The 27,854-nt window shown below is 40.5% G+C and overlaps 1 protein-coding gene across 1 annotated transcript; it reads left to right on the top strand.

The window, feature by feature from the left end:
• Positions 1-116: 116 nt before the first annotated feature.
• si:dkey-192l18.9 (F-box/LRR-repeat protein 7) lies at positions 117-27,854 on the top strand. Its single transcript, XM_006795145.3, has 4 exons — positions 117-517; positions 5,469-5,558; positions 24,074-24,691; positions 25,622-27,854. Exons 1-4 carry the CDS (start codon positions 481-483, stop codon positions 26,356-26,358), a joined length of 1,482 nt encoding a protein of 493 aa, XP_006795208.2. The 5' UTR covers positions 117-480; the 3' UTR covers positions 26,359-27,854.

Raw genomic sequence — 27,854 nt, 5'->3', positions numbered from 1 at the left:
TACGCTTTTATTTATTTATTTATTTTCACCTCCACATCTCCCTCCGGCCTGCGGTCTCTTTAAATCCAAATCCAGTTGGAGGGGAGCTGCGCGTCCTCAGAAAGTTGTGTGGCCGCTGTGATTGCCCGCACTCAGTCTGATAAACAGCTGCTTACCATTTGGGGCGCTTCACAAAGTTTTCTCCAAACTCCTCCAATCGGGATTTTTTTTGGTCTTTTTTTTTCGCCGTTCTGAGCCTGTGGATGTTCAGATATAGAAAGTCTGCACCGCTGGAAGCAAGTCTGGGATTCTAGGTTTGCGTAATGCTCAGACGTCCTCTGCTCAACATCTGGATTAACTATTTGGAGCCAGAGCTAACGGCCCTACACGAAACTCTTGACTGTATAGCCTGCTATCTTGATGGAAAGAATGCATTTTAGCCTACTCTGGAATTTAACTTGATGACCCGAGTTTGTGCTCGTAGATTATGTATTCTTTAAAATGGGTGCGAACAATGGAAAACAGTATGGAAGCGAGGGTAAGTGCTTCAAAAATTACTTTTAAACACATTTATGTGAATGCCACTTTAAAACTCGCTCTTTTTTATGCAAGTATATATGAAAAACTCCCTTTTTAGTGGGTAAAAAAGGGGCTGTGATATCATCGTCTGTGGCTTTTTTTCTTTTGTGTCCTGGCCATCTAAAAATAGAAAATAATGCAGTTTCTTGGGTCTGTAGCTTCCTCGAGCTTGTCCCTAGACATCAGTTAGCTAGCTTAAAACTAGCACCATCTCCTCGGAGTTGTGCACTATATTTAATCTCCTTTGTGCGTTTTCTGTTTTTATGCACACTTTAGTTTACTCCACATGTCTTCGAGGTGTTTGGGGTGTGTGCAGTTAAAGCTGGTGGCTACTTTTGCCTTGTATTTTATATTGGTTTTAGAGATGTGTCACATTTATTCATAAAAGATAAGAGTGACATCTGGCGGCGGTCGTTTTTAATCCCTTTGAAAACCGGCCTGCTGTGTTAGAAAAGTCAAGTTTGAACAAAATTCGTGTTTTTCTTTTCTTATTCTCAAGGAAATTAACTCATCTCTGCCTTATTGTGTGTTTGCCTTCAGTTAAAAGCATATAAGTGAAAGAAAGTCAGTTTAATAGGATCTCAACATTGCATAACGACTCTGACTTAGCAGGTTCTTGTAGCCTTATAGTTTGTTTTTGAAGATAAAATCTATTCAGGTTTAGTGGAGGTGGTTCTCATAGATGTGTGCACTTACGTCCAGCTTATCTTGATAAGAGCCAGTATCAGAGATTGCAGTCTAGACCCCACAGCCTGGTGTTGTTTGATTTAGAGGCCATTTCATACATGCTAGTCAATTTCATGTTATTTTTTTGTGTAAAGTCAAAAGTGCACAAGACACAAACAGCTAAATACTGTGAATAGTCTTTTCTTAAATGGATTCTCATTGAGACTGCACATCTCAAGTTCACTGATTTATTTTTGCTTCAGTTTTTATTTCAATTACAGTTAACTTTCCTGCAGATGCTGTAAAATGCTGTGTTTGGGCAGAGCCTCAGAAACTGGGGTTCACAGAGGACAAGTAGACATAATGCTAGTTTTTTTTTTTTCTTGCACAAGTGTTTAGACTTGGTAAAATAAAATAGCCACATATTAATATCAGTGACTGACGAGACACGAAAAATGTTGCATTGCATAGATTAAAAAGCACTTAGAGTACATCACACTTAACGGGCAGACAAGTACAGAAAGCTGTTTCAGCTTACAGGAATGCAGCTCGAACCGTCTAAAAGATAACATTAGACCTTGTTTTTCGTGACGTTACCACAATCAGAATCAGAATCTGTTCACTCTCATAGAAAAATGCAGAAAAATCTCCAACATGTGGCATTAATGATCCAGGAATTTATCCCGCCTTTTGTCTGTTATCATCAAAAATAAAAACGTTGCGTTACAACCTATCTCTGCCGTGCGGGTCTCATGTGAGGTCTGATCTTCAGCATTACTTGTTCAGAAAAAAAATTGTGGTCCGACTTTACCAAACACATTATTTCTACCTCGGAGCAGAAAATGTTTGTATAAATAACATTCCAAGGAGCTCTCTTCCTAAGTCAATAGCTGCAGAGAAAAGGTTTGGAATTCATGATGTTAAAAATAACACGTGGAGCAACTCCACCTAGGAATTTAGTCTGTTAAGGTACATGAACAGATTCTATCACAAGCTCAAGGCCTGTACTCAAGAGCTGAAGTTGAGTTGTCCTTGAGCTGTGCAGCAGTCAGAGAATACCCAGACTGAAGAACACCATACTGTGCAGTTAGTATTTGGCACAAAATAAACCAAACAGTTAAAAAATTGTGCTTTTTGTTGATTAAGATTTAAAGTCTTCAACATAAGAAGTGATCTTAAAGTCTTTGACAGGCTCAAAATGAACAATCCTTACCTACGGTGCATACTTCCTTCTTAGTCCCATACTCTACTGATTTATCTATTTATATAATTTTCAAACTCAAGAACATCACTTCAGAAAACGTATCAGTCTTCACAGAACATACATATGCTAGTAATACAAACACTGATGTGTGAAATCAGTAGAATTCCCCTTTAACAGTAGATTTATGGTTCTGCGTTAAATCTACACCGTAGGGGAGTTATAACCGCAAACCCTTCTATAACCCTACGCTGTAACTTATGCCATAACCTGACATGCAACTCCCTAGAAATGTAAATAGATGTTGCCTCAAGGCCCGTTCAGTAGTGCTGTTTCCTCCTATGCATTGCCAGCTTTTGCCGATCAACTGGAAGAGATAATCTCCACCGCCAGCTCAACGTTTTAGGGATGAGAGGATGCAGATGCAGAGGAACACCATGCATCCTGGCTGTGATGTCACCCACTTGCGTAGGATATGTCTGTATAGATCCAATGCAGAATTAAAAATTAAGATTATACCTGATACCAGAATATACCAGAATAATAACTGATGTATTATTTGTTGTACAGCTAAAAATAACCCTTGCATTCTCAGTTTATAAATGGCTGCTTTTCCATCATGATATTAGAAAAACTTGTTGCACATTGTTCTGTAGGTTTTGCCAAAGTTATTGCAGAAAGTGTAAATTTCTGGCAGAAAAAAGACACTGGGCTACAGATTTTTTTTTTCCTGTTTTCAGTGCTATTTGTTGATTTATGTATCTGATATTCCAATATTTTATTTTACAACACATTAATGTATTTCCTAAAATTTTTTAATGTAGTTTTTTTAGATACTTGTTTACCATCTGTCTGATTGGGCTAAGATCAGATGGTTTATGCATTTGGAGTGTTACAAACATGTGTGTTGTCAACAGTGAAGTTGCAGAGTGCCCTCTGGTGGACAAAGTGTGCAATGTTAGCACACATAGCATGTTTGAAGGGTGTTTCTCCTGGCTCATCTTTACTTTTTAAATCTTCATTTATAAATGCTAGGCCCAATATATTGGCAAATAGTTAATATTGACTGATAATATCAGCTGTTAGATGAATCCGTTTCCAGAGGAATTCTCCATAACAGTCTGTCAAACATGTATCTGAAGTCTTTAAATGCATTGGAGGGGCTGCACAAAATCTGATAGGCTGCTTCAAGTGATGCTGAAGTTGGGCTGAAAGCAGCGGGCAGACAAGCAGTGGATGTGGTAACCAGGGAATGTAGAGTATCAATAAAATTGGGTGATTTGTAGCAATGACAGAGCAAAGTGTGGTGTGTACATCTCTGAGTATAACAGGTGAAATGAACAAATGAATACAACTGACTGACATATGATGGTGATATCTACACAGCCAGAATCTGGAATGCCAATTAGCAACCAGCTGTCAGCTACAAAGTGGTGGGAGATTAGCAAATTACTAATAGTAGTAATAGAGTTCTGTTTTGGGTAATGTAGGCACAGAATTTAAAAAACAACAATCTTTCTGGTTTTGCTGTGTTTTTTCCTTCTGTTGACCTTGGATCCAACAATGTCAGGAGAATAACGTAAAAATTAAGGTAGTATTGCATTGTTATCGCTTGATAGTATCTAAGACCATTTTCTTAACCCAAACTTTAGAATCCTGCAGTCCATTAGTCCACATCTGTTTTCAAGTGTGATTCCACAATTAATTACACACTGGTCGTAACTATGCAGCATCTATCAACCAGCACATTATATAAGCATAAGACAGGAAGCAGGAGCTTTTCTGAAACTTGTTTTTCAATGAAAGAGAAAACAGTTATTGCCTTGCAGAGACCGACCCACATGCCAACCAAACAGCCCCTGCAGCCACGAGTTCCTCGCTCGCTAAAGAATTGTGTAACCGGCTAAATATCAAAATATATTTGCTTGCGTTAACTCAGCCTTTTATGCTCTGCTGGGAAAAGTGGTCTGACATTAACATCTGCAAGCTCTTCATGAATATCTGACTCATTTCTGTGGACTGGGGGGAGCTTTAACAGATGTGTCAGCTCAGTGATGTCACCGCAAAGTGTCATTCATGTTCATACCATATCTGCTCCATTGGTTTTGTATTATTTTATAAGTAGCTGTGCAATCTTTCGTTGTTTCGTTGGACTCATTATGCAGACAGGTTGCTTTTTTTTTTCTTCCGTCCCAAGTTTTTGAGAGTTTCTTCATATTTCGGGAACTGTCTTGTCTGTTTAGGTTACAGCGCTTGATGTGGATGTGGGCGTGACTGTTTGGGAACACCTCCTTAGCCTGTCGTGCTGGGCGAAAGGCGCATAGTTACTCTCAGGAAAGCCACAAAGCTGCATTTATGATCTGACAGAGGAATGAAACGCCATAAACAACTTCTCCACAGGCAGCCTGTAGTCACCATGGCAGTGAAGCCTATCGTACTTTGGGAACAGAGGCAGTCATGCAAAAGGATATACTTTTTTTCACTTTAGCACTCATAGACGAGTCGACTGTGTAGAAATTCAAAGTCGAAATCCTAGAACAAAAACGTAGAAATCACTATGGTGCGGTGTTTGTGAGACAGTGCTGACTCACTGCAGATGATACCATTCATTAATCTCTTTCTGTGTTTTGTCACTCATCCTGTGTGGAAGTAAGGGCTGAAGGGGGGATTTTAGAAGACTTTATTCTTTTTCCAAATGTCAAAAACGGATACTAACTCAGACGAACCAGCAGATACTTTGTGCATGTGCCAAGGCTAACCATTCCTCCAAAACCGAGGAACATAAAAGTCATAAAAGCAGAGATTGATGAGATTTATATTTCCCTACACTTTGTGCCTCCTTACTGTATAATATACGTCATCAAAGTGTGAGTCCACCTTATCTTTAGCAAACATTCTTCAGGTATTAAACTGAAAATCAAAGTTTCAGGGGATTGCGGGCTACAAAATTGCCTCAAATGACTACAAATTTAATTAAAAAGGCAGTTTATAATCTTAACCTTGATATTTTATGTCCAAGCACTTTTGTTTTTCTTCCCTGCAGGTAAAGGGAGCTCAAGCATCTCCTCTGACATAAGTTCGAGCACAGATCACACACCAACTAAAGCTCCGAAGAATGTGGCTACCACTGAAGGTAAGGCATCTGGTGCTCATTAACCAAACTCCCCTCCCTACTTCTTCTTTCCCTCCTTTTCTTCTTCTTCTTTCCCCCCCTCCAGCGCTCTTATTCCTCCTCATCCACTTTCTGTGCTGCCTATTTTTGGAGAGAAACCTGTGTGTTCCTGGGATAACCTTAAATTGAAAACAAACTCACAGCTGCCATCAGAACCCAGAAACCAAAGGCATTTCTTGAGCTTTGTTTTAGAAGAAGGGGGAAAAAAAACACTTCTGGCTTCTCATTGTGGAAGAATGCTTATCTAAACTGTGGTCGTATCAGGCTCAAAGCGTTGCCAGGGCGGGTGGGAGCTGCATGCGCTTGGGAGAGGTGGGCGAGAGGGATTTTGTTGGAGACAGTGAAGGTATGGGGAGTAAGAATGGAGAAGAGAGAGCTTCACCTTCTGCTCAGATCCTGCCCTTACTCCTCTCCAACTCTCTGACTCCCTCTCACCTCCTCAGCCTCCTGCTTGCCCAGGCAAGCATCCAACTCTGCAAGAGTCACCATAGGAACTCTTTCAGGAGTGGATGTGTTACTAATGTAAACTGTGTGCTTACCCTAATGGTTTGGAAACACTTTTCAGCTGGCAGATGCATCTTGAAGCCTGCTGTCAGCAGCTGTCTCAAACATTGATCCATCTGTTACAGTCGGAACAATTTGTCAGCGAAAAGAACAGAATATAACACCAAAAACACATTTTAGAAAATGTTTTCATGCATCAGTATTATAGCGCATTCCAAAAACACAGGTCCAGTAACATTTAAGCCTATTTGCTCTACAGATTTTGGAAATTTGAAAAATTTTGGAGCACATACTCTCAACTATCAAAACTTCAGTTATTTATTAATTATTGACTATTTATGATTAAATGTGTTCCTGACTGCATAATGAGAAAGACTCGGAAATTTTGATGGAATTTAAAGGTGCCAGGAGGAAGACAGGCAAGGTGCTCTTTTCCATTGGCCCATCTATTTCATACACTTTTTTCACATTTTTTTTTAAAGTGATGGATGACTGTATGCCAATTTTAAATGTATTTTCCTCTACTCTAAGACATCAGGTAAAAATACAGTGGTGCAAAACACAAGGGACAAGAACACCGACGGTTTAAATGGGCTTTTTGTTTTTAATCGACTGGCCAGGGACCAGAATTATCTGATTTCCAGCCTTCTTGACCCAGACACCCATGTGTCTGATTACAAGTCTTTGCTGGAAATGTCAGTACTGCTGTGCTGGTGCACAGACAAATAGTTGTGCACTCACAGCCACGTGCTGCTAGCTCTTGCTGTACCAGTACTACCGTGAAAACGCTTATCACAAAAAAAGCTAAAGCTACGCAAAGCTCAGAACAAGCCACAAGTCAGCAGCCTCAGTATGAGCAAAGCAGTTATGACGATACTTCTGGAGAAAGAAAAGGGTCGATATCCTCTAAATTTCTTGCAGCTGCTTCTGTTAAGTAGCATCTCTAGTTATTATGGCTAATGTGTTGCAGTGACCCATCACTTTTAGTTTGTGGTCTCCACCCACATGTTTAGGGACTACAGTGCTGTGATAGTGCTCTCTTTCCACAGTTCATGAGTACTCTTTATCCAGGTCGGGTATCTTCACAGCATCTTTGTCGCTATCATCACGATCATTTGTAGACGTCAGATTTCCACTGGTCAGAATGCGTTCAAAGATGATGAGTCAGACAGTGAGAATAAGATGTAAAACCCCAGTGAAGTAATCACAAAGTCACTTGACAATTCTGATCAAAAGCTGATCAAAAGCTTTATCAAAATCCCCCACAGATACATTGTGGTCTCCCTACTGTTGTGTAGGAGACTTGACCAGTGAGTCATCGGCTGTTTTGCACGCTCATACACTTTTACAATACACTCGCCCTTTTTCTCTCATGCATTGTCATCGCCAATCTTAAATTTGCTCTGGCATGCTAAATGTAGTATTCTTGTGGCTTTGCACTGCCCACAAGAAAACAAATACTAACTACAGCGTGTTTTTATAACTGTCACTCAGCTGGAGATTTTAAGGTGTTTCTCAGAGAAAAAAAAAGGATCACAGGGGAAACCACGCATCAGACAAACTCCTCAGGAGACCTCAGATTTTGTGCAAAGTTTGTGCCAAGTAGTTTCACATCTTGCTTTAAAAATACACTGAGATGTACTTGTGAGAGTGCATTGTAGGAAGATAGATCACTCTTACTCATTCGGCTTCGCTGGAAATGCTGACTCATAAAGGTCCGTCCACCGAGCAGCTTCTGGAAGTTAATCCAGAGTATTTTGTGGAAATCGATAATTGTCCTGGATGTGTCTTCTCTGAGCACAACCTGTGCAGATAGAAATATATATATATAGAGAGAGAGTATAGTCCATAGCCAGTGGCTTCCAGACCATAATTCCCCCCCCTGTGTTATGACTGAAATTGTTATTTTTTTCTCCATGCTAAGTGGGAGTAATTACATGGTCTGGAACCGCTATGGTCACAGTCAAATCCCCCCTCCTTAGAAAGACACACGCATGAATGTGCATGCACATATACACATACGCGCACACACACATCCACATGCTCATACACAGTGGCAGATTACACAGCCCTTCCCCACCTAGTCCTGTGGTCCACTAAACTAATCAGGAAGCAGTCTGGGCTGTTTCCCCACCACACACTGGGAGTATTCATATTAGGGCCTCCAGTGTCCCCATGCTGCAGTATGGTCACTGTTGCATTGATGTAGTTCCATTAGTTAGTTATTGTTTTGCTCTTTGTAAAACACCATAGTAACACAATGAAAGAGGAAAACATTGGTTGTACAGGAACATTTATACAGACGTGTATAAATGTATAAAAGAGTGCAGCCAAAAGACACCGAATGCTATGAGCTGGATTATTATTGTGATACCTTATGAGAGCAGATTAAAAGACTATTAGAGGTCAGAGCATCTCTAATATTAACTTTACAACATATTTCATAAATTTTATGTTTTGCCAGTAAGTGCCCAAATAAATTAAACCTATTTGAATTTAAATATAGAGTTTTCCACTTCCATTTCCCCTTTAACTAAACAGGCTGCACCCGTCATGTGTTAATTCTTAAATATAGAGTAACAGAATAGATCTGTGGTGCAGTTGTTCCTGCCTCGCAGCAGTCCTGGTTGAAGCTCCTGGTCATCTGGTAGCATGCTCTCTCTGTGGCTGTTTGGATTTCCTCTGGGTGCTCTGGCTTCCTCCCACAGTCCAAAAGCAGGCTCGTTAGGCTAATTAGCAACTCTTAATTGGCTCTAGGTGTGAACGTGAGAGCGTGTGGCTGTCTGTCTCCCTGTGATGGGCTGGTGACTTCTCGTGCTGTTGTTACAAAGATTCCATTCACTGTAGAAAAATGCATATTTCTGTTGAGACAGACACGATTGTTCTACCAGACGGGCTACAGAAGGATGTTTTTTTATTACCCGTTGCAAGAACTAATTCAGTTGAAAGAACAGTTTTGTGTCAGGCTGTGACGAGGTGAAATTTACTGCCAAACGGGTGACACAGAAAGAAACCAGCCGAATTGGATTTAAAAGGCTATTAAAAAACTACATTTTTGAGATGGTGTCTGACCAAATGGAGGAAATGATAAAAAAGCCTGGGGATATTGGCTGTGCACTTAAATGATAGATTGCTCATGCTGACATGATATTATCATTTTATGTTTTTTACTTTGTTTTATTTGTGTGCGTGGTGGAGTTTTGTAAAGATGTTTTATGTCTCTGTGTAAGTTGTTTATAGTGAACTGTCACAGTGTAAGTTTTTTTTCCCCCTGTGGAAAAGAACAGCTGCTGCATTGATGTGGCTAATAGGGATCCTAATAAATGAAACTAAACTAAACCCTGTGACAGCTGTGATAGGCCACAGCCCTCTGGCTCCACCCATCTGCAGATGGATGAAAGGAGTATATACATGTCATTAAGTTGTGACTGAAAAATATTAGTCAGAAAATATAAAAATGTTCTAATCCAATCTAATGTTTGCTAACATTAGCTAGCATAAGCTAGTTGTCATACAAGATAAAGTAAAGCCTTTAGCTATGGTAAATTTATATTTATATTACTACTATTTACTTATATGCTACTATGCTATGCTACTACTACTATTTATTTATATTAATACACATTTAACCCCTGATCTAATTATTAATCTAATTATCTAATCTAATTATTAATTTTAAAAATCTGTCAGCACAACCTTTTGGCCTTAAATTGTAAGAAAATTAATGTATAAAATTAAAGAAAAAGTTCTCTTAGCTTGCTCCTCAAATTATCCTGTAACCCCCCCCCCCCCCCCCCCCCCCCCCCAACATTCATTTCTATATTGGATAATGAAAAACAGGAACTTTCCTGTTATCCAATTGTTTATTTGTTACTTAATTACTTTGGTGTAGTCTCAATGGTCATGCGGGAAGCCTTTATCAGGTAAATTGAATTTTAATCAGATTTTGTCCTTCACATTTTCCAAGGGTTTCCATGGGGACCAGATTGGAGTTGTTGTTGGGCTGATTATGGCTGCCCAGGACTTCCCTGCTTTGCACTATCTAGAGTACAAAGCAGATCCATGAATCTGGTTTTAACAATGATCTGTCCAAAAAAGAAAAGGAGTGAGGTTTTTAGAACAATACTTGTTGTTAGCTTACCATTAAAGCAACCAAAGTTAACCTTACTAGAAACTTTGTATATGCACATGGAAAAGATGTATATATTAATTCACAACCAATGCTATGCAAGTTTGCATTCCTTTTTTAGATTTTTGAGGTGAATATTTTTCTCTTTAAACATTATTTTTCAAACGATACTGTCTGTTTTTACAGCCACTGTATGTCAGATCCAAACCAGAGACCCTGGAAATGAACGGCTTGAGACTGCACCAAGTCCCATAAGGGCTGTTTCATATTTCTCTAAACAAAAGCTATTGCCATCGCAAGAATTTCAAATAGGTTGTAATCATCTCAAAAACTAATGAAAACCATATTACTGAATTATCGCCCAGCCATAATATCAGTATGCAAACGGAAAGTAGACTGGTGCCTGCCGTCTTTCAATGATCAGTCAAGTATTCCAACAAAACCAACATTAGGAAGTCACACTCATTCTTTTCTTGAAAACAAACTGAGCCGGGCAGTCATCTGGCAAGATTTTGCAATACGTCTCTGTTTTCAGTTATTATTTAGACAACTTTGTGGTGGCCTGACCCAGTTGAATCGCTTATTAGTTGCAGACTGAAAGGCACAGGCTTGGGACAGTAAATCCTTCCTGTGAGATGAAAATGAGTATCTCCCAGCAGGGGTTACACAGTGACCCAGTCTGGGCCTCAAGGGTTCGCTTTGGTACAGCTGGACCCCGGGTACCTTAGGAATGTGGCTCAGACATAGTAAGCGCTAAACAGACAGCACCCAGCCTAACTGCTGTGACTCTTGAAGACCGTTTTGATGTTGCTGTATCAGCTGGAGCCTTTGCCAAAAGTTTACCCAATGAAGTAGCACAGTTTCACAAGAGTGTTGATTATGTAAAAACAGCCAATGTTTGGGGTCAGTTCCTTCACTCGTACATAATGGCACCAGGAAGGTGGCTCAGACACAGGAGGGAATGGTGGGAACAATGAACATGCTGACTTCCTCTCTGTCTGCCAAGGACCAAAGAAACAGAGATAACAGTGCCGAGGAAAAAACTAATCTGTCCTTCTATAGCACTTCCAACACTGTAGTACAAGGCTGTACTGTAAACACATTGTAATTTATATGCTCTTAACTAGAAGGTTATCAAAGCAATTTTTTTTAGATGATATTTCGCTATAAATATCTACTTTCTGCATGACGTAAGTAAAGTTTCTATATGAGTTAATGCAAGAGTAAGACTAACACTGACTGGTTGGGGCTCTATGTAGTCTTATATAGCAATGGAGCAAGGTGACAGGTAAATCTACCAAGGTCCACCAGACTGATTATCCAGTCTCTGACTAATCCTTAATGATTAAAAATAAGACTAAAACTAGAACTGAAAAGCATAAAAACTAAACTAAAACAAGAAAATCCTGTCTGGAAACAACCTGAAAGTACAATGAATTGAAAAAAAAAAGTCAAAATGAAATAAAACATAAAAAAACTGCTATTTAAGATGCACTACTAGATTTTTCTCACAAAGACACACTTAAACCGAAAGCTTTAGTGTACGTGGGAGGTTTGTATATGGACACCGATCCTGTGGCAAGTATGCCAGATAGATGCATTGTGTCAGAACAATGACTCACTTCACATCTTTCTATCTTTAGGCTATCTGTGTAATGCACTAGTCATATGCTCCAATGTAGCATATAAAGCATTACAAACTAATAATCCCCCTTTTTGTGGGTCGAATGTGGTGTCGGGGTCACATTTGCAGTCTAAACAGCTTCACTCCTGTCTCCAACAAGTTAATATTTCTGCTCTCCCAGGGGCAAAAGACCCCTCACACTTCATCTATAAACTAACTCTGCATACTGTTGGCCCATTTCCTTGTGTTTGCTCAGCCAGATATATAGTGTTTCCCTGTTGATTGTTGCCAGATCCTGCAGAGAGATGTCCGTAAGTGTCGCTGACTTAGGGGCATTTTTACAACAAAAAAGAGATTTAAGGTGTTAGCCTCCTTTTATTACCCTCTCAAACATCACATCTGTTTTTTAACGCAAGATATTTAACTAAGGAAATACTAATGCACAGAAATTCACCACCTCAACAAGTATCTGCACTTTTTTTACTGTCCTAAATTAGGACACAAAACAGCTGCCTGCAGTTATCCAAGGGCATTTTTAACAAGCCTATAGCGATTGCAATAAGAAATATCATTGGTTTGCATTTAATCCTCGTTGCAAATAGTTTAGTAAAGATAGAACACAGTGAGGAAAAGAATGCCAATGCTATTCTGCCCAGATTTTCTCCATCAGCTGTCTTCACTCCTCCCCCTTCCTTTCTACCACTCCACAAGCCAGGAAATCTGAGCGAAAAAGCACGGAACAAGGCTCCAAAAGAAAAACAAGTGAAAGCAGTTTACTGAAGAAGAAGAAGAAGAAGAAGAAGAAGACAGAGGAGGAGGAGGGGGAAGTCAGTTCATAACTCTTCTCTGATTACGACTCGGTTTTCTCTTTCTCTGCTGAGAGGGAGGAAGTGATGGCCCTTCTGTTTTGAATGTGCTTGCCATTTTCTTCAACAGGGGTCACGTTTATCAGGTCTACTACAGGAGCACGTTTGACAGGAGTTGGGAAAGATGCCACCTGGAAGAAACACATGCTCGCTTCCTGTAAGATTTTGGCTCGCAAGCGATGTTTTCACTATGATCCACCTGGGTATTTGGGCTTTTATGTGGCAATATGACCGCGGTTGTGGAACAGCTGAACTGACACATTGGACTTCCCCTCCCCTCATTTCACTCTGTGGTTTGTTTCGTTACGTAAGCAGGGAAGCGTCAGTTGTGGCTGAAGCTCCAGCGTTACAAAAACGAGAGGAACATTGCTGTAGAGACTGTTCCACCCTTTCTTTTATTAATTGTGTTTTATGTAACTATGTAACATTGCAAATGCAAAAACAACTAAACATCTTCTTTATCTGAAGCATTTGGGTCTAGAAATACACTTGTCACCATCATAGGAGGAAAAATATTAGCTCAGAACTTTGGCCTGAATGATGATCTGTACAGTCTTAGGCCTAAAACAGAGCAACTGATGAAAACGTGTTTATGGGAGACTGCTGGAAATATTGTACAAACTTATTGGAAGTTTGATACTACAAGGCCAGAAAATTGCTTTGCAAAGTCATTTTTCATTGTTTGCACAAAAATTAGATTTACCAGAAAGATGCTAGCTAGTCACAGTTAAACTCTTAGGAAAGTGTTTACAGAGGTCACAGGTAAATCTAAAGTAGCAGAATATGAATTGACCTCTGTAAAAACTTTCCAGTAGTTTTACATCGTTTGGGGTCATGAATAATTAGGCCTATCTTCTAAATCAGCGGTCCCAACCCCCGGTGAGTCGTTTGGTACCGGGCCGCGAGAGTTGAGACTCGGGTGTGAAATGTATGGTTTTCAGGGTTTTTATCGGAGTTTATCGGAGTTATTTTGTTATCGTTTTTTTTTTTTTCATTAACTCAGTTTTCCTGGGTCTTTTCACATGTGTTATGAATAAATCTTATTTTTTTCGGTAGCGGTACTAGTTTTATTTTGTTGTATTTATCCGCAACACCTTAAAGGCTGGTCCGTGAAAATATTGTCGGGCACAAACCGGTCTGTGGCGCAAAAAAGGTTGGGCTGTTCTAAATCACTCAAACAAGGATAATCTATAGTATGCTCATTGGTTAATTTGTAATTTGAAAAGTTTTTAGTGAATGAGCAAGCCGTTTCACAGTCAGACCTGCCTCTTCTCGTCAAAGCCTTCAAACTGAGATGGCGACAGAAACTATAGAAAGCCTGGGAGTTGCCATTTTGTGTAGCAATTGATGGTAAACTGTTACACAGAGAAATAGTGTAGAGGTCAAAGTATTCAGTACAAAAGATGTGCATATCGTGATCGTGGCTCAAGAGTTGGGAGTTCGCCTTGTAATCGGAAGGTTGCCGGTTCGAGCCCCGGCTTGGACAGTCTCGGTCGTTGTGTCCTTGGGCAAGACACTTCACCCGTTGCCTACTGGTGGTGGTCAGAGGTCCCGGTGGCGCCAGTGTACAGCAGCCTCGCCTCTGTCAGTGCGCCCCAGGGCAGCTGTGGCTACAGTGTAGCTTACCATCACCAGTGTGTGAATGTGTGTGTGGATGACAGGTTGTGTAAAGCGCTTTGGGGTCCTTAGGGACTGAAAAAGCGCTATTTACCATTTACCATATCTGGACCATCAGGTGTGTATTACAAAGAAACACCATTCCTTCTGATTCAGGGAGTAATTGAAAGTAAAAAGCAAGGAAAACAAAGACTGTTAAAGCAGTAGTACTGGAGAGAGCCCTGCTATTGACAGGTGTGTTAACTCAAGCTAATCATCTTCATGCTGTAGCTTCAGATTTAGCATATGGACAAAAGAGAGATGTTAATCCTGTCATCCAGTACTGTTCCCAGAAGTATTTTGTGGTAAAATAAATTGTGTTTTTCTTATTTTTTTCTCCTGAAATGCACTTGTCAGCTTTTTCCATGAGTTGGGTATCCAGGACTTTGATGTGAAACAACCTCTTTAAGAAGTTCAACCAAACCCTTTTCTGTCAGGGGTTTATAACCAAAGAGTCCAGGCACTTCCCTTGTTCTATTGCTTTAACCACATGACATCATTACATTTGCTCCTCATCACAACCAAATCAAACGTTTGGCCAAGCATTCACTTTTCCATTTGTGTCAGATGTGCTCTGTGTAGCTACGTTACCCTCCTCGGTCATTTGACATGACTTACAGTCACTTTGCACTCTAACCCCACTCACACACTCTGCCAAAATGGAGAAACTGTCCATAAAAGAGAAATCATGCACACGACTCCCCAAACTTGGTCACCCCAACCTTGACATCCCAATTTAACGACCTTTAAAAAAAAAAAAATTACATCATCTTGAATTTCAATTATTTGCCAAAAGCCAGATCAGCTTTGAATTGGGCCAAATCACTCGTGGACTGCAAACTTTCATCTGCATTCTGGAAAATTTGCGCTGTGACGAACGGGCAAACACAAGAGCTAATTTTTGAAGAAGTGAGTTCGCGTTCGAATCTGGCTGTAAAATATCTGAGCGTCTGCTGTCCTCCTCTACTGAGGATTTATAAAGTGACGAGAGCAGGGTATGGAAACGTTTGAGGGGCTTTAATAGGTGGAAAAACTCCCTTGAGGAAATAAGTCGCATTGTGAGGAAAAACGCGTTATAGTTCTTGACATATGTACTTGCCAAATCTGTTGCAGCAAAATCTTCAAAAATAAAAAATAAAATAAAGAGAGAAAAATGCAAAGAAAGAATCTCAAGACTGAGTGAGTGTGAGAAAAGCTGCCGTCCAGAAGCAGAGGTGGGTTGGGGGTTGTGCCGAGTGAAGAAGTCTATTTCCTGTCCGAGTGTGCGCATTGTGAAGGAACCAGCAGCCCTATTGTCTTTCAGATTGCGCTGTGACGTAAGACCTTCCTGTAGTGAAGGCTTTGCTGATAGCCCAGCCGCCACACTGTACAGTAATATCAACTTCCATGTATTCAATAAAATCTGAGACAGACCCAGATGTTTTTCATCCGAGCAGTCCTCTCTCTCAGTTGGATGTTTCCTTTTTTATAGAAAAAAACTAGAGCACATGCCCCTTTAGTGCTGATAAATCAATCGCATTTTTTTCAGTCAAATCTCTGCTGCCTGGTTGTTTTTTATTAGCTGATACTTCTTCTTGGCGTGTTACTCCTCTTGAATGAATTTTGGTTTTATTTCCTGACTTATGGGTAGAAAATGAGCTTCTTTTTATTCCCTCACACTTCTGGCAGGGAGGAGCCCAGTGAAAGCTTACAGAGCAGGAGCATGTCACACGGCTAATGTCACTGAGGTAATGCATTGCTCTGTTCTGCCAGATGCAGCAGTAATAATCCTGCGAGCCCCAGACAGGGTCTTAGCAGAGCTTCACGGCACTGCAAGATCCTGAGTAGAATCCCTATAGCTTTAGTTTATGACCAGACTGCGTCAAAGTCTGGATTGACCCTGCCCGTGCACTTGTCTTTGTCTCTGGTAAAGTCTGCAGGCTCTTTTGCCAATTTATCTTCCCTCTTTCCTTCCCCACTGCTCCTGCTTTCTTTTTGGAAGCCTTCAGCTGATTTCCTCAAATCTGTTTTTGTGTGCTACTTTAAAGAAAAATATTAATCAGGATTTTGTTATTAAGTCGACCTCACTCCAGCTGCGCCTCTTCATCATCCAGGCACGGTGTCTTTTCAGTGATCATTCCGATTGATTTACATTAAACTTCTGGTATCAAAGCACAGTCCAGATGTGCTTTAGAAGTGAAGCTGAGCGGACGTTAATGAGATCCTGCTGCGGCACTGCCATGGATCAGCACAGATTTGGGTATTTGTGGCAAATGATTTCAGCCAAGTATGCCTTGCTGTGGCTATATGTGCATTCAAAATGCATGAGTTTTTCTTTCATTTCATTACTGTGCAGTTGTTCTTTGCCCAGGGTAAAGACCAGATGTTCCACTGTTCTCTGATTTCTTAAACTAAATTGAATCTTCCACCATCTGCACTTGCAGTGACTTCAAGAGAACTTTAACAGCTGCATAGTATTTGTTCTGCTAATGATAGGCTTGCAATGATACAGAGATATAAAACACGACACCACTGGTTAACTCGTAAAGCTGCAAATGGAAGTTACAGGAAAGTTTATTCTTGCAAGTTGCAAGTAAACCTTCTGAAGAGATCCACGTTTTCTAGAGACCTTCTGCTGTTTCAGATGGACCTTATTAGAGGAAAGTTTTCCTTGTTGTCATAGCGAAGAATATTTTGACATGTGAGCTCAGTAGCTGTTATAATTTTCTCCATAACACTTTTAGGACTTCTCATCCATGTTGGCTTATGCATAAAGCTCATTCTTGACCTCTTTGAAAGGAAGATTACAAAACAGTTCCATCTTATGGTCCACTAATGAGTGTGTTGAAAGCTCCAGGCTGGCTTCAAGCTAGCAAGAGAAAAATATAAGCTGTGATTGTTTTGTCAGAATACTGTTTCTGAGTTTCGAATTTGTGTCCAGATAAATGTTACTTTTAGGAGACAGGCAAGTTGATTCTGAAAGTGTGTCTTTTACCTAAATATTTAAGACTTAGGGTCAATATTATACCCTCCAGTCTTGACTGTGTACGATACTTATCCCATAGATGTTTATTATTTTAAATTTGCTTTGTCTTTATTGCATTATTCTTTAAACTTTATATACTTCCTATATTTATACTATATTTTAATACTGATATTGATACAGTGGGTTGATATATTAAACACACTAAATACACAGATTTCATAAACACTGGTTTTGTGTACAGTCCTTAAAAAATTTATTAGACCTTCACCCAGTGTAAGATTTATGACATAGCTGTTCTAAATTATGTATTGGTATTTACCAAAATCATTTTTTATTGGCATCACTGAGAGTTAAAAACTGTCTAAATTCTTTCATCTTTATTAAAATGATCAGTGTGGCTGCTCTGGCAGGTGTAACAATTAAGCTTATCATCCAGGCATCCACGAAAACAACATTTTTGAAATTTAACGGAGTTAGAGGTTAGCTTGCTAGTTTCTACCTAAATATTATATACCATGTTCTGACTGAGGGATTTCTGAAAAAAATTAAAATGTACAGCTCTGCTATCACTTTCGAGATAAATGAAGACAGAAAACTAAACAGCAGTGACGTTTGTAGGGTTACTGAAGTTGGGCTAGCTGGTATATAATGGTGTGCTGCCTGGTGGCTAGCTACAAAGCTATGGTTAGCACAATATGAACATATTAGCACAGTAAAGCTGAAGCCATTCGGTAAAAGTTATTCGAGGGTGTTTCTGATGGTTAGGAACAAATGCAATCGCATGACAGGATGCTGTAAACGGACCAAGCTTCAGTCAGGAGAACAACTGCAATAAGGGTTGATACGTCATCACTTAAAGACCGGATAGGAAAGTGGCACAGTGTCCTCACTATCAACACTCATGGTTGAAGGGTGTCTCTTTTTTACTTTTCAAGTTTTCTTTTTTCTTTACTTTCATTTCTTTTTAAGTTTTCATTTATCTGCCACTTTTAAATTGATCTCGATATATCAGCAAACAGTTAATATATCGACCCCATCGGGCTCTAACTTTCAATGTTTTCATTCCACAAGTTTTTGTATAACAAATTCCGCCTAATGGGCTTTCAAACTATGTGCTTGACTGACCACTCAAGTGCTTTCATGTTGTTTCTTTTATTTGTGTTTGTATTCGCAAACCCCTAACATTTGAAAGTATGGAGAATATGTGTTGCAAATGCATTGCATGAACTACATGAATCACACAGAAGACAAGAAGTACCAGGGGATCTTGTGATACTTTGTAATTCAGATACCAGATGCATGTGAAAAATGAAGGAAAATATCAGAAATGAGATCATTCGAGTCTTCAGTGATACTCGGATAAACAAGATCCTCACTCAGCTGAAAAACATAGACAACTGTAACACCTGGATTTCCTTAAAGTAATCCAGATGCTAGCTATCCAGAATCATGCACAGTTAAGCAACTGCGAAGCTGACTTCACTTAATGTTTCCCACCAGCTGTTTGAAACTGTGTCTCAGATTAAAGGGGTTGGGTGTAGCCTGGACTTGGAGTGCTCTTCTGATCAGTGACACGTGTAATTACGCAATTTGGAAGTTGCTCCTTAGCCAGTGGCAGATGAGTTGCATGCTGAATCTATCGCATTAGCTAGGATTTGGACAATAAAGCGGTGCCTCATTCATCCATCAAAACTAATGATTCACAAAATGTGTCTATGTAATGCCTGCACACAGCTTCATGGAAAATCTGATTTTCTCCTGGATGCTGTGATGTTTTCATCGCAAGACTTGCACATATACATATTTATTTCACATCACAAGATTTACTGCAGTATCAGGATGTTTTTCATTCCCATTGTTAAGTGGAACGTGACTTTTTTTGAAGATAGTTAAACATATTTTCACATATATAGAGTTTTGTGCTGCATGGTGTGTGGTTGCAGCCAAATTATGCAAAAAAAAAATAACAGTCACTAGGTATTAATTGTGGGAATGTTGTACAGCACTACTATTGTTGAGACATATTTGGACAGCTGTGTGAAATTCAAAATAGATGAGGTGTTTGTAACGACATCAGACCATTAAATCCTTTGCATTAAGCTAAAAAATGAATTGTTATTGGAGAAATCTATTGGCCGAGAAAAGGTACAAGTCCTCAAGAGAATAGTCCTGCATATTTTAATCATAGATGGACCACCCACAAGAATGTGATGCATTATAACCAAAATGAGGTGGACTCTATCCCACAAGAATTTAAAAAAAAAAGCCCAACATGTGAAAAGTTTTGATGCATTCTCTTCATCTGGCCAGGATTTGGATTTGAATGAGAATTTTAAAGCACACAAGAGGCAGTTTAAAAAGCAGAATTCGAAGACATATTCCCCAGAGGATGAATCTGTGGATGTCATCAGAAGGGAGATGGGAAGCAGACTGAGCAGAAGCTCTGGTATCTACATCTGAAATACGACTGTAAGGACGGTGTCACCGCCCAGCTGCCTGTCCCAGCGCACAAATCCACATGGCAGACAGGATGCTGTCTATTTGTCATGTACTGCGCATGCTGACACACTGTGCAGAAGCAGATGATTGACTTACCCTTTCATTTTAACCAACATAGTTCAGTTCACACGACTGGGAGTGTAAATATAGATTGTAGATTGCAGACAGTGTTAACATGGAAATCACCTATTTGTCAATAGTCTGTTGAAGTACAACAATCCTACATGTCACGACCTCACCACTTACCTGCGGACTTTGCAAGTTTATTTTTGGTCAAAATATTGTCTCAGATCCTGCAGATAGCTGTGAGCCCGTCTGTGACGTATTGGGTGTTGTATGACTGTTGGTATTATTTTGACCTTTTGATAATTCTGCTCAGTAATCTCCATAATGTGAATTACTAATAAATGAGGTCCTGATATTGATCTTACAGACATACTGGGCTTTCTTAAATAAACTCAGTTACTCAGAGTTTGTCTTGGACCAGTAGTTTTGAATTTTGAAATACGAGACTCCACCTCAGTAGTAGACGGACCCTTTAGAAAATAGTTAATGAATGTTTGGGTGTTAGAAGTATGAGTCTATAACCACACACTGCTAATTCACGAGCTCCTACAAAAGGCTCCTAGAAAAGTTCTTGTAGAAGAAAAGGGGATATTTGTGCTCTTCTTATTGGGCCCAATGTTTGTAAAGAGAATTCATTCAAATTGAGCTTTTGTAAGACAATCAGTCACCACATATCTTAGGAAATTAGCTCCACGGTGCTGTCTAAATACTGGCAACCTCTTCAGGGTGTAACCTCTCACCCACTAAGAGCTGAGATAGGATCCAGGATGGATGGATGGATGAATGTTGAGACAGCTGGAATTTGCTTCCTGAAGAAATAGTGCCGAATTCTATGCACTTGCGTCCTCTGCTCTGTCATTAATTACAAATCTTTGGGCATTCAGGAGGTTCACAAGTTTGAATGTTTATAGCCTAGAAACTTTACAAACCATTAATCAGCTGCATCAAAGCAGATAAACTAAAGGTAAAATGTCTGAACTTCTGAAAAAATGTTTAAAAAAACATTTCGTTGGAATAAAAATGGCATATTAGCAAGATAAGAAATTCTCTCTTTATCCCACTGCTGGGAAATTTCTACATCGAAAAAAAGCCTACATTCAATTTTTTACCGTCCTTTAGACTCGCTTAAGACTAAAGTGCTTCATTTTCATGAGGTAAGCTCATCAAAGAGTCTCCCAAAAAGCTCTGATGTTGATGGAAGCATACATCAGAGCTGGCTTGACACCTGAACAAATCGTAAACAACTGGCTACTCAGTAGCTTTTGCTTACTCTACCCTAAACAGGAAAAAGCATGGATAAAGGCAGGAACATTTGAACAGCCCAGGAAGCTTTAAGTGGATTTCTGCTGTTAAAAGGCAAAAAAAAAGTTTCCAGTAAAGTTTTTGCTCATCTTGTTATAGTAACAACCTTTGTCCAAAACTGAGACATCGTCTTTTAAACAAATAATTGGGAAGCAATCTTTATGACGCGATTCATTCTAGCTTGCCTTTTTCACCACATACTGTTACTTTTTAGGTCAATCAGATTAGTACTAATGGTTGGACAGCTGTGGGTGACATCATACTAGTGACTTCTTGGAATGTTTTTAGTGATGACTATCAGTCCACCTAAAATCCTCAAGATTGTAAAGAATAGATTGGAGGGTTGCAGACTTCATCAGAGGAGAGCGCTCAGTGTCCCAGTGCGACAGTTCGACCCCGGTAATCAGATTCAGCGCCCTGGCTGACAAAGGATTCTGTCGTCTCACGCTAGAGTGATGGGATCCAGCCTCGTCTTCTCACAGCTGCATCTTCAGACACGGCAGCAATCAGTGCACATCTGTCAGGGCCTCAGTGTTTACACAGGGCTAACCATATATTGTCAGACCAGGCACCAAACTCCTCATCTGCTTTGCTTTGAAGCCGCAGAGTTAATCTGATGAAGAGGAACTGTGTGTGCTGCCCAAACGCCTGGCAGATAAATGTGACACACTTTTTTCCAAAAACATCCCAAAACCTGATAATGGGATCCATGGAAACGCCTCTTCACTGATGATAAAAGCTTGTGTAGTACTGTAACTGTACTGTAACAAGTTTCTCGACCAGTTTTTCCAACTTTTTATCTGTTTATTCTTATTCTGTTTTTTCTGATAATAGCTAGCAAATGTAATGTGCAGTACATCACTCCCCTCTAATCAAGCAAGGTTTCATATACAGTACTAATGATATTCCTTTTCTTTACATATGAAGGTATAATGGCTGTCATTAGTGCTACTGGAACTGTATCAAGTGTTATTTGGCTTTGGGAGACTCTACAAAAGCATGAAGATGTCATTACTGTTAGTTAGAGAGTTTGAGGAACAAAACAGAAGGCCATGTGTTAGGAAAAAAATGAAGAAACGTCTGGATTGTACCAAATATCACTGTGAAAAACTGAAAGCGCTACGCCCAGATGAACAGAATCAACCTTTCGGGATTTACTTACCTGGATGATTGAGCACGCATCAGGACATCATGAGTTTTGCACAAATATATCTTGAATGCACTCTTCAAACCAGGACTAGTAGATTCGGAGACCTTAAAACCTCAATCGATGTCATAATCTGGTTACAGTAGAATTATTAAGTCTCAACAAGAGATTGTGAGGCAGCGTTGGGATCGTTACTCAAGAAAAGTGAAGTACACATTACTCGTTATTGTAATGCAGTACATCACGTAATTACTCACCAGAGAAAGTAATTTGTTACACTGTTACTTTCTCATTAGTGCATAATATGATACTTCAAACGCACCCTTACATATTTACCAGTTAACAACATAAACCTTTAGTCTGCCGAACCACACACTGATACAAATCCTTTTCCTAATAAAGACACACATATTATTGTTCTCTTACTTTTCACATATGACCACAAAGCCGACAACAAGACAAAGATAAAAAACGGCTAAGAGAGAGACCCCACTATCACTCCTCAGTGCATCCGATGCATCAGATAAAAATAATGTCCATATCACCACGCCTCAGAAGCTGTATCGCTGTATGACTCTACAATTTTCCTCCTCTTGCCCACTAAACTCAGATAATTGTAGCGCAAGTGCACACACAAGAAGAAAACACGCAGATAACAGAAGGGTTTTAGCACAAGTAACGACATAATTGTAACTGCAATGTAACATGACTGTGTTACTGAAAAATATCATGACGCGTTACACAAATGAGAAAACAGAAGATATCAGGTGTCTCCCACAAATTTCACATAAGAAGACTGGAAATCGTTGGAAACACGTCATTATCACAGACAGAAACACCTGGAAACACTGAAAACAAATCATGCTTTTTTTCTATTTTCTCAAATTTTATTTTGCATTTTATATTTATTTACCTTTTTTTTTAAACATCTTTTTTGATATCTAAGCGCCTTCTCTAACATTCACACAAACACTCGGGGTTCAGCATTTGGCCCAAAAATACTTGCATGCAGACTGGAGTAGCCAGGGATCAAACCACTGACCTCTTGATTGGTAAATGACCCGCTCTACCTCCTGAGAACATAACAGCCACACCAACAAAGCAGGAACAACCAGTTAATGAGTCATTCATTAGTAATGTTCTAACTTAATAATTCCTTACCCGTCTAGAAGATAATGACTTCCAGAAATTGTGAGTCATTAGGTTGCGATTATTTCATAATTATCTGTAAATCAACAGGACTCCCCACTTTCTGCATGAGTCATTCCTGATTAATTGCAAAAGTTGAACGTCACAAAACAGTAACTTCTCATTTCTTTAACATTAGCTACTCTTTTTGTGTTACTTACTTACAACTACTTTGTAGTTACACATTATATACCAGTGCCTTTAGTTTGTGTCTCCTAAGTGTAATTCATTATTTTTATTAACTTTACTTGAACAATTATCTACTGTAATGTCCTGGATTGAGGTTATAAAGTGAGTAGACTGATTAACTTAACTTCAGCTTGTTGTTGACTCTTTCAATTAACTATACAATTATTTGTGTTCCTTATTGTAAGGCGGTAACGCAAAGTGGAAATCCCTTTTTGGTTGGTTCACCTAACAGCTCAAATATTAGCTTAAACAGCCAAAAGATTCATTTAAAAGTAAAACTTAAAAAAAACCCAGAAGAATTATTCTGTCTCATTTTGTTTTGTTTTATTGTTTTTATTCAGGTTTAGATTCCAGCACAAGAACACTGAGCACCCCGAGCCCGGGACTGATTCTGCCTTCCAAGTCCTCCTCCCTCTCCTCACCTGCTCTCTCCAGCAACGGCCACGAGACCAACTCCTCGTCCTCGTCTTCTGCCCCCGCTGAGACTGTCGCTGTGATCCACCCTCAGCCCGGCACTCACACTCGCTCCAGACAGTCGAAAACCCACCACTACGCCCCCATCGATCTCCTCCCTGACCACACCCTCCTGCAGATCTTCTCCCACCTTTCGACCAACCAGCTGTGCCGCTGCGCACGCGTTTGCCGCCGCTGGTACAACCTGGCTTGGGACCCCAGGCTGTGGAGCACTATCCAGCTAACAGGAGAGCTGCTTCATGCCGACCGTGCCATCAGGGTCCTCACCCATCGGCTGTGCCAAGACACCCCGAACATTTGTCTGACCCTGGAGACGGTGGTGGTGAATGGCTGCAAGAGGCTCACTGACCGGGGACTGCACGTGGTGGCCCAGTGCTGCCCCGAGCTACGCCGCCTGGAGGTTGCCGGCTGTTATAACATCTCTAATGAGACCGTGTTTGAAGTGGTATCCCGCTGTCCCAACCTGGAACACCTAAACCTCTCAGGTAAAAAGAAACAGACAAGTCATATTGAGTAAAAAGCAAATAAACCCATGTGACTTTAATTAGAATCTTTGGGCAAGCTCTAAGTCTTAAGGAGTGGCCACTACTTGACATCATGCACATGTGTGGATTTGAAGAACTTCTCCTTTCAGTCCTTTTTCAGTGATTTCTTGTAAAGCTGGTAGAATCATTAGAGGAGCAGGAGAAGCTCTGCCAACCTTAAGTCCCCATGTGGGAGAAGAAAGGCTTTCTTTAGCTGAAAGCAGAGCTTACCTCAACATGGGTAAGAGGAGCGGTCTGCTGCTTTCATTAAGGAAGTGACACAAATAACATTGACTGGGGCAGAGCGAGGTCTGCACTATTAGCAGCAGGAAGGAAGCTCTTTGTAGTAAAAGGAAAAATAAGCCCTTTTCAAAGTGTTAAAGACACCAGGCTTTGATTGAATTGGCTTTTTTGGTCTCTAAAAACCGACCGCACTTGTGTTTTCTTTGTCTGCGCTCACATTTTCATTCTTCTGCTTGATTGGCTGTAATCTAACACAGCAGGTTTTACTCTGGCGCCATCAAGTGGCGACTCAGTTAACATCAGCTTTTAAGAGTCAGTGTTGGGCTACTGTACCGCCTCCCTCTGTCATTGTAGGCTGTACAAAAATAGCCTTGAAAGTGCAGCAGATGGTAATAGGATGCCTGATAAGAGAATTTAATTGGTTTATAATCTCTTTCTTGCTGTCCCACAATAAGAGATAAGAACTTTTAAAGTCATTTTTACATAGACAGAGAGAAAATGCTTCTTTTCTTACTCTTGGATTGCATTATAACACAAAATCCATGTGCATACATACATGTGAGTTCTGCATTAACACCTGTTCTTTCAACATCAACAGCGAGACTCTCTTTAATGGAAAAAAATCACCTCTGCTTCCTTTCCCTCCAGGCTGCTCCAAGGTGACGTGCATCAGCCTAACCCAAGAGGCCTCACTCCAGCTGTCTCCATTGCACGGCCAGCAGATCTCCATCCACTACCTGGACATGACCGATTGCTTTTCCCTCGAGGACGAGGGCTTGCGAACTATCGCCTCCCACTGCCCTCGCCTGACTCATCTGTATTTGCGGCGATGCACCAGACTAACAGACGAAGCCTTGCGCCATTTGGCTCTCCACTGCCCTTCAGTGAGGGAGCTGAGCCTCAGTGACTGCCGCTTGGTGGGGGATTTCGGCCTCCGGGAAGTCGCCCGCCTAGAGGGTTGCCTGCGCTACTTAAGCGTGGCCCACTGTACCCGCATTACAGATGTAGGCATGCGCTATGTGGCTCGCTACTGCCCGAGACTGCGCTACTTGAATGCGAGGGGCTGCGAGGGGCTCACGGATCACGGCCTGAGTCACTTGGCCAGGAGCTGCCCCAGACTCAAGTCTCTGGATGTCGGTAAATGCCCGCTGGTGTCGGACAGCGGGCTGGAGCAGCTAGCCATGTACTGCCAAGGCCTGAGGCGAGTCAGTCTCAGAGCCTGCGAAAGTGTAACAGGCAGAGGACTCAAAGCTCTGGCGGCCAACTGCTGCGAGCTGCAGCTGCTCAACGTGCAGGACTGCGAGGTGTCACCGGAGGCTCTGCGGTTCGTCAGACGCCACTGTCGGCGCTGCGTCATCGAGCACACAAACCCCGCTTTCTACTGAGACGGGGCTTTCTTGGACTGGTCTTCTGACAAGTGGATGTTCTAATATTCCTGCTATGGTGTTGGCAGAGTTCAGCGGCTGATGTGTCAGAGCTAGTTGAAAACCGGCGTGCAATACTGGCCAGAATTTGTCTTTTTAAATTCTCTTGATGGCTGTTAATGCTATCCTTTGAAAATACTTCCACAGAATGTATTTAACATATTTATCTATACAAAAAGGCAGAAAAGTACAGTATTACTCCCCCCCCAACATCACAGTTTGCAATGTAATAACATGCTACAACACTGAGCACTGGGTACAGCTGTGTTACCATTTCAAAGTATTGTAATATCTATTTTATTTTAAGTCATTGTCACCTTTAGGCCCTGAAACATAATCATTGTAATAATTTCTACAGCTATTCTTGAACAACAAGTATTTCTTGATCCTAAACCACTGCGAATGTAGCAGCAGCTAAGCAGATCTGGTGATTTAGACTATAGTCAGTTTCACTTTCTTTGAGTTGTGTGCATACGCACTTTATGCATTTGCGCTGACAATCACTTCAACTGAGCTCAAACTCTTATATTTAGCATTTTGCCACATGCATTTGTGTTAGTTAAATGTCACGAGTAAAGCAAACTGTGTTTCCAAAAAGGCCGGGATACAATAAAATGTAAATAAAATGCAAATCATAGAAAGTATGTTTAATTGTGCAAGGACGACATTCAGTTTAATCGCAGAGCCATGCTGTAATATGTGCAGGATGTGGTTTGGGCCTCTCTTGAATATCATTGCTGATGCCTTCGCAGAAAGCTTAAGTCGCACATCCCACATGGATTCCAGCTCCTTTTAAACTTTGCTGGATGGTTCCTCAGTTCTTTAGCCCAGAGAAAATATCCAGAAATCTGGCATGTTGGCTGTTATGTAATCTCAATAATGAAATCCTCCAGTTCTTTGCATTTTTCATGTTCCTTACTGCTGTTGTCAAACAGTTCAAGTAGATCTCTATCTAGTCTTTTTTTAAGAGTGGTTAAAAACTCTCGTTGCTTCTGAAAGACTCTCCAAGATGCTCTTTCGCTAATGAACCTAATTAGCTGTGTGCATGCGGTCAAAAATAAATAAATAAGAGGAGTGGAGAGGTTCTGGATGCTGAGGCAGGCAGGTAAGGTAAAATCCACAGCACACAGAACATGTGGAAACATGAGGGACGGTAACCATCTATGCAGGAAGCAAGAGGAGTCCAGAAACCATGAACTACAAGGAGCATTAACGTTTAAACACAGACAGGAGGAACCACGTTGTCTTTGTACCAGTCTAACTGCAATGTGGAGTTTAAATGCGTAGCAAATCAATGCACAATGTTTTTGTTTATATTTTACAAAAGTAGTACTGGCTTTTTTTTGGAAAGCACGTTTGCTCCTGAGAGGGGCTTTTACTGAAAAATAGGAATGGGATCAGTGTTGAAAATAAACAAGAACACATTGCTGCTATAACTGTGCCAATAAATTTCATGT

This window comes from Neolamprologus brichardi, chromosome 9 (genome assembly GCF_056152115.1).
Source record: "Neolamprologus brichardi isolate AB-2024 chromosome 9, ASM5615211v1, whole genome shotgun sequence".
NCBI classification, from domain to species: domain Eukaryota; kingdom Metazoa; phylum Chordata; class Actinopteri; order Cichliformes; family Cichlidae; genus Neolamprologus; species Neolamprologus brichardi.
This window is presented reverse-complemented; position numbering and strand designations above follow the sequence as displayed.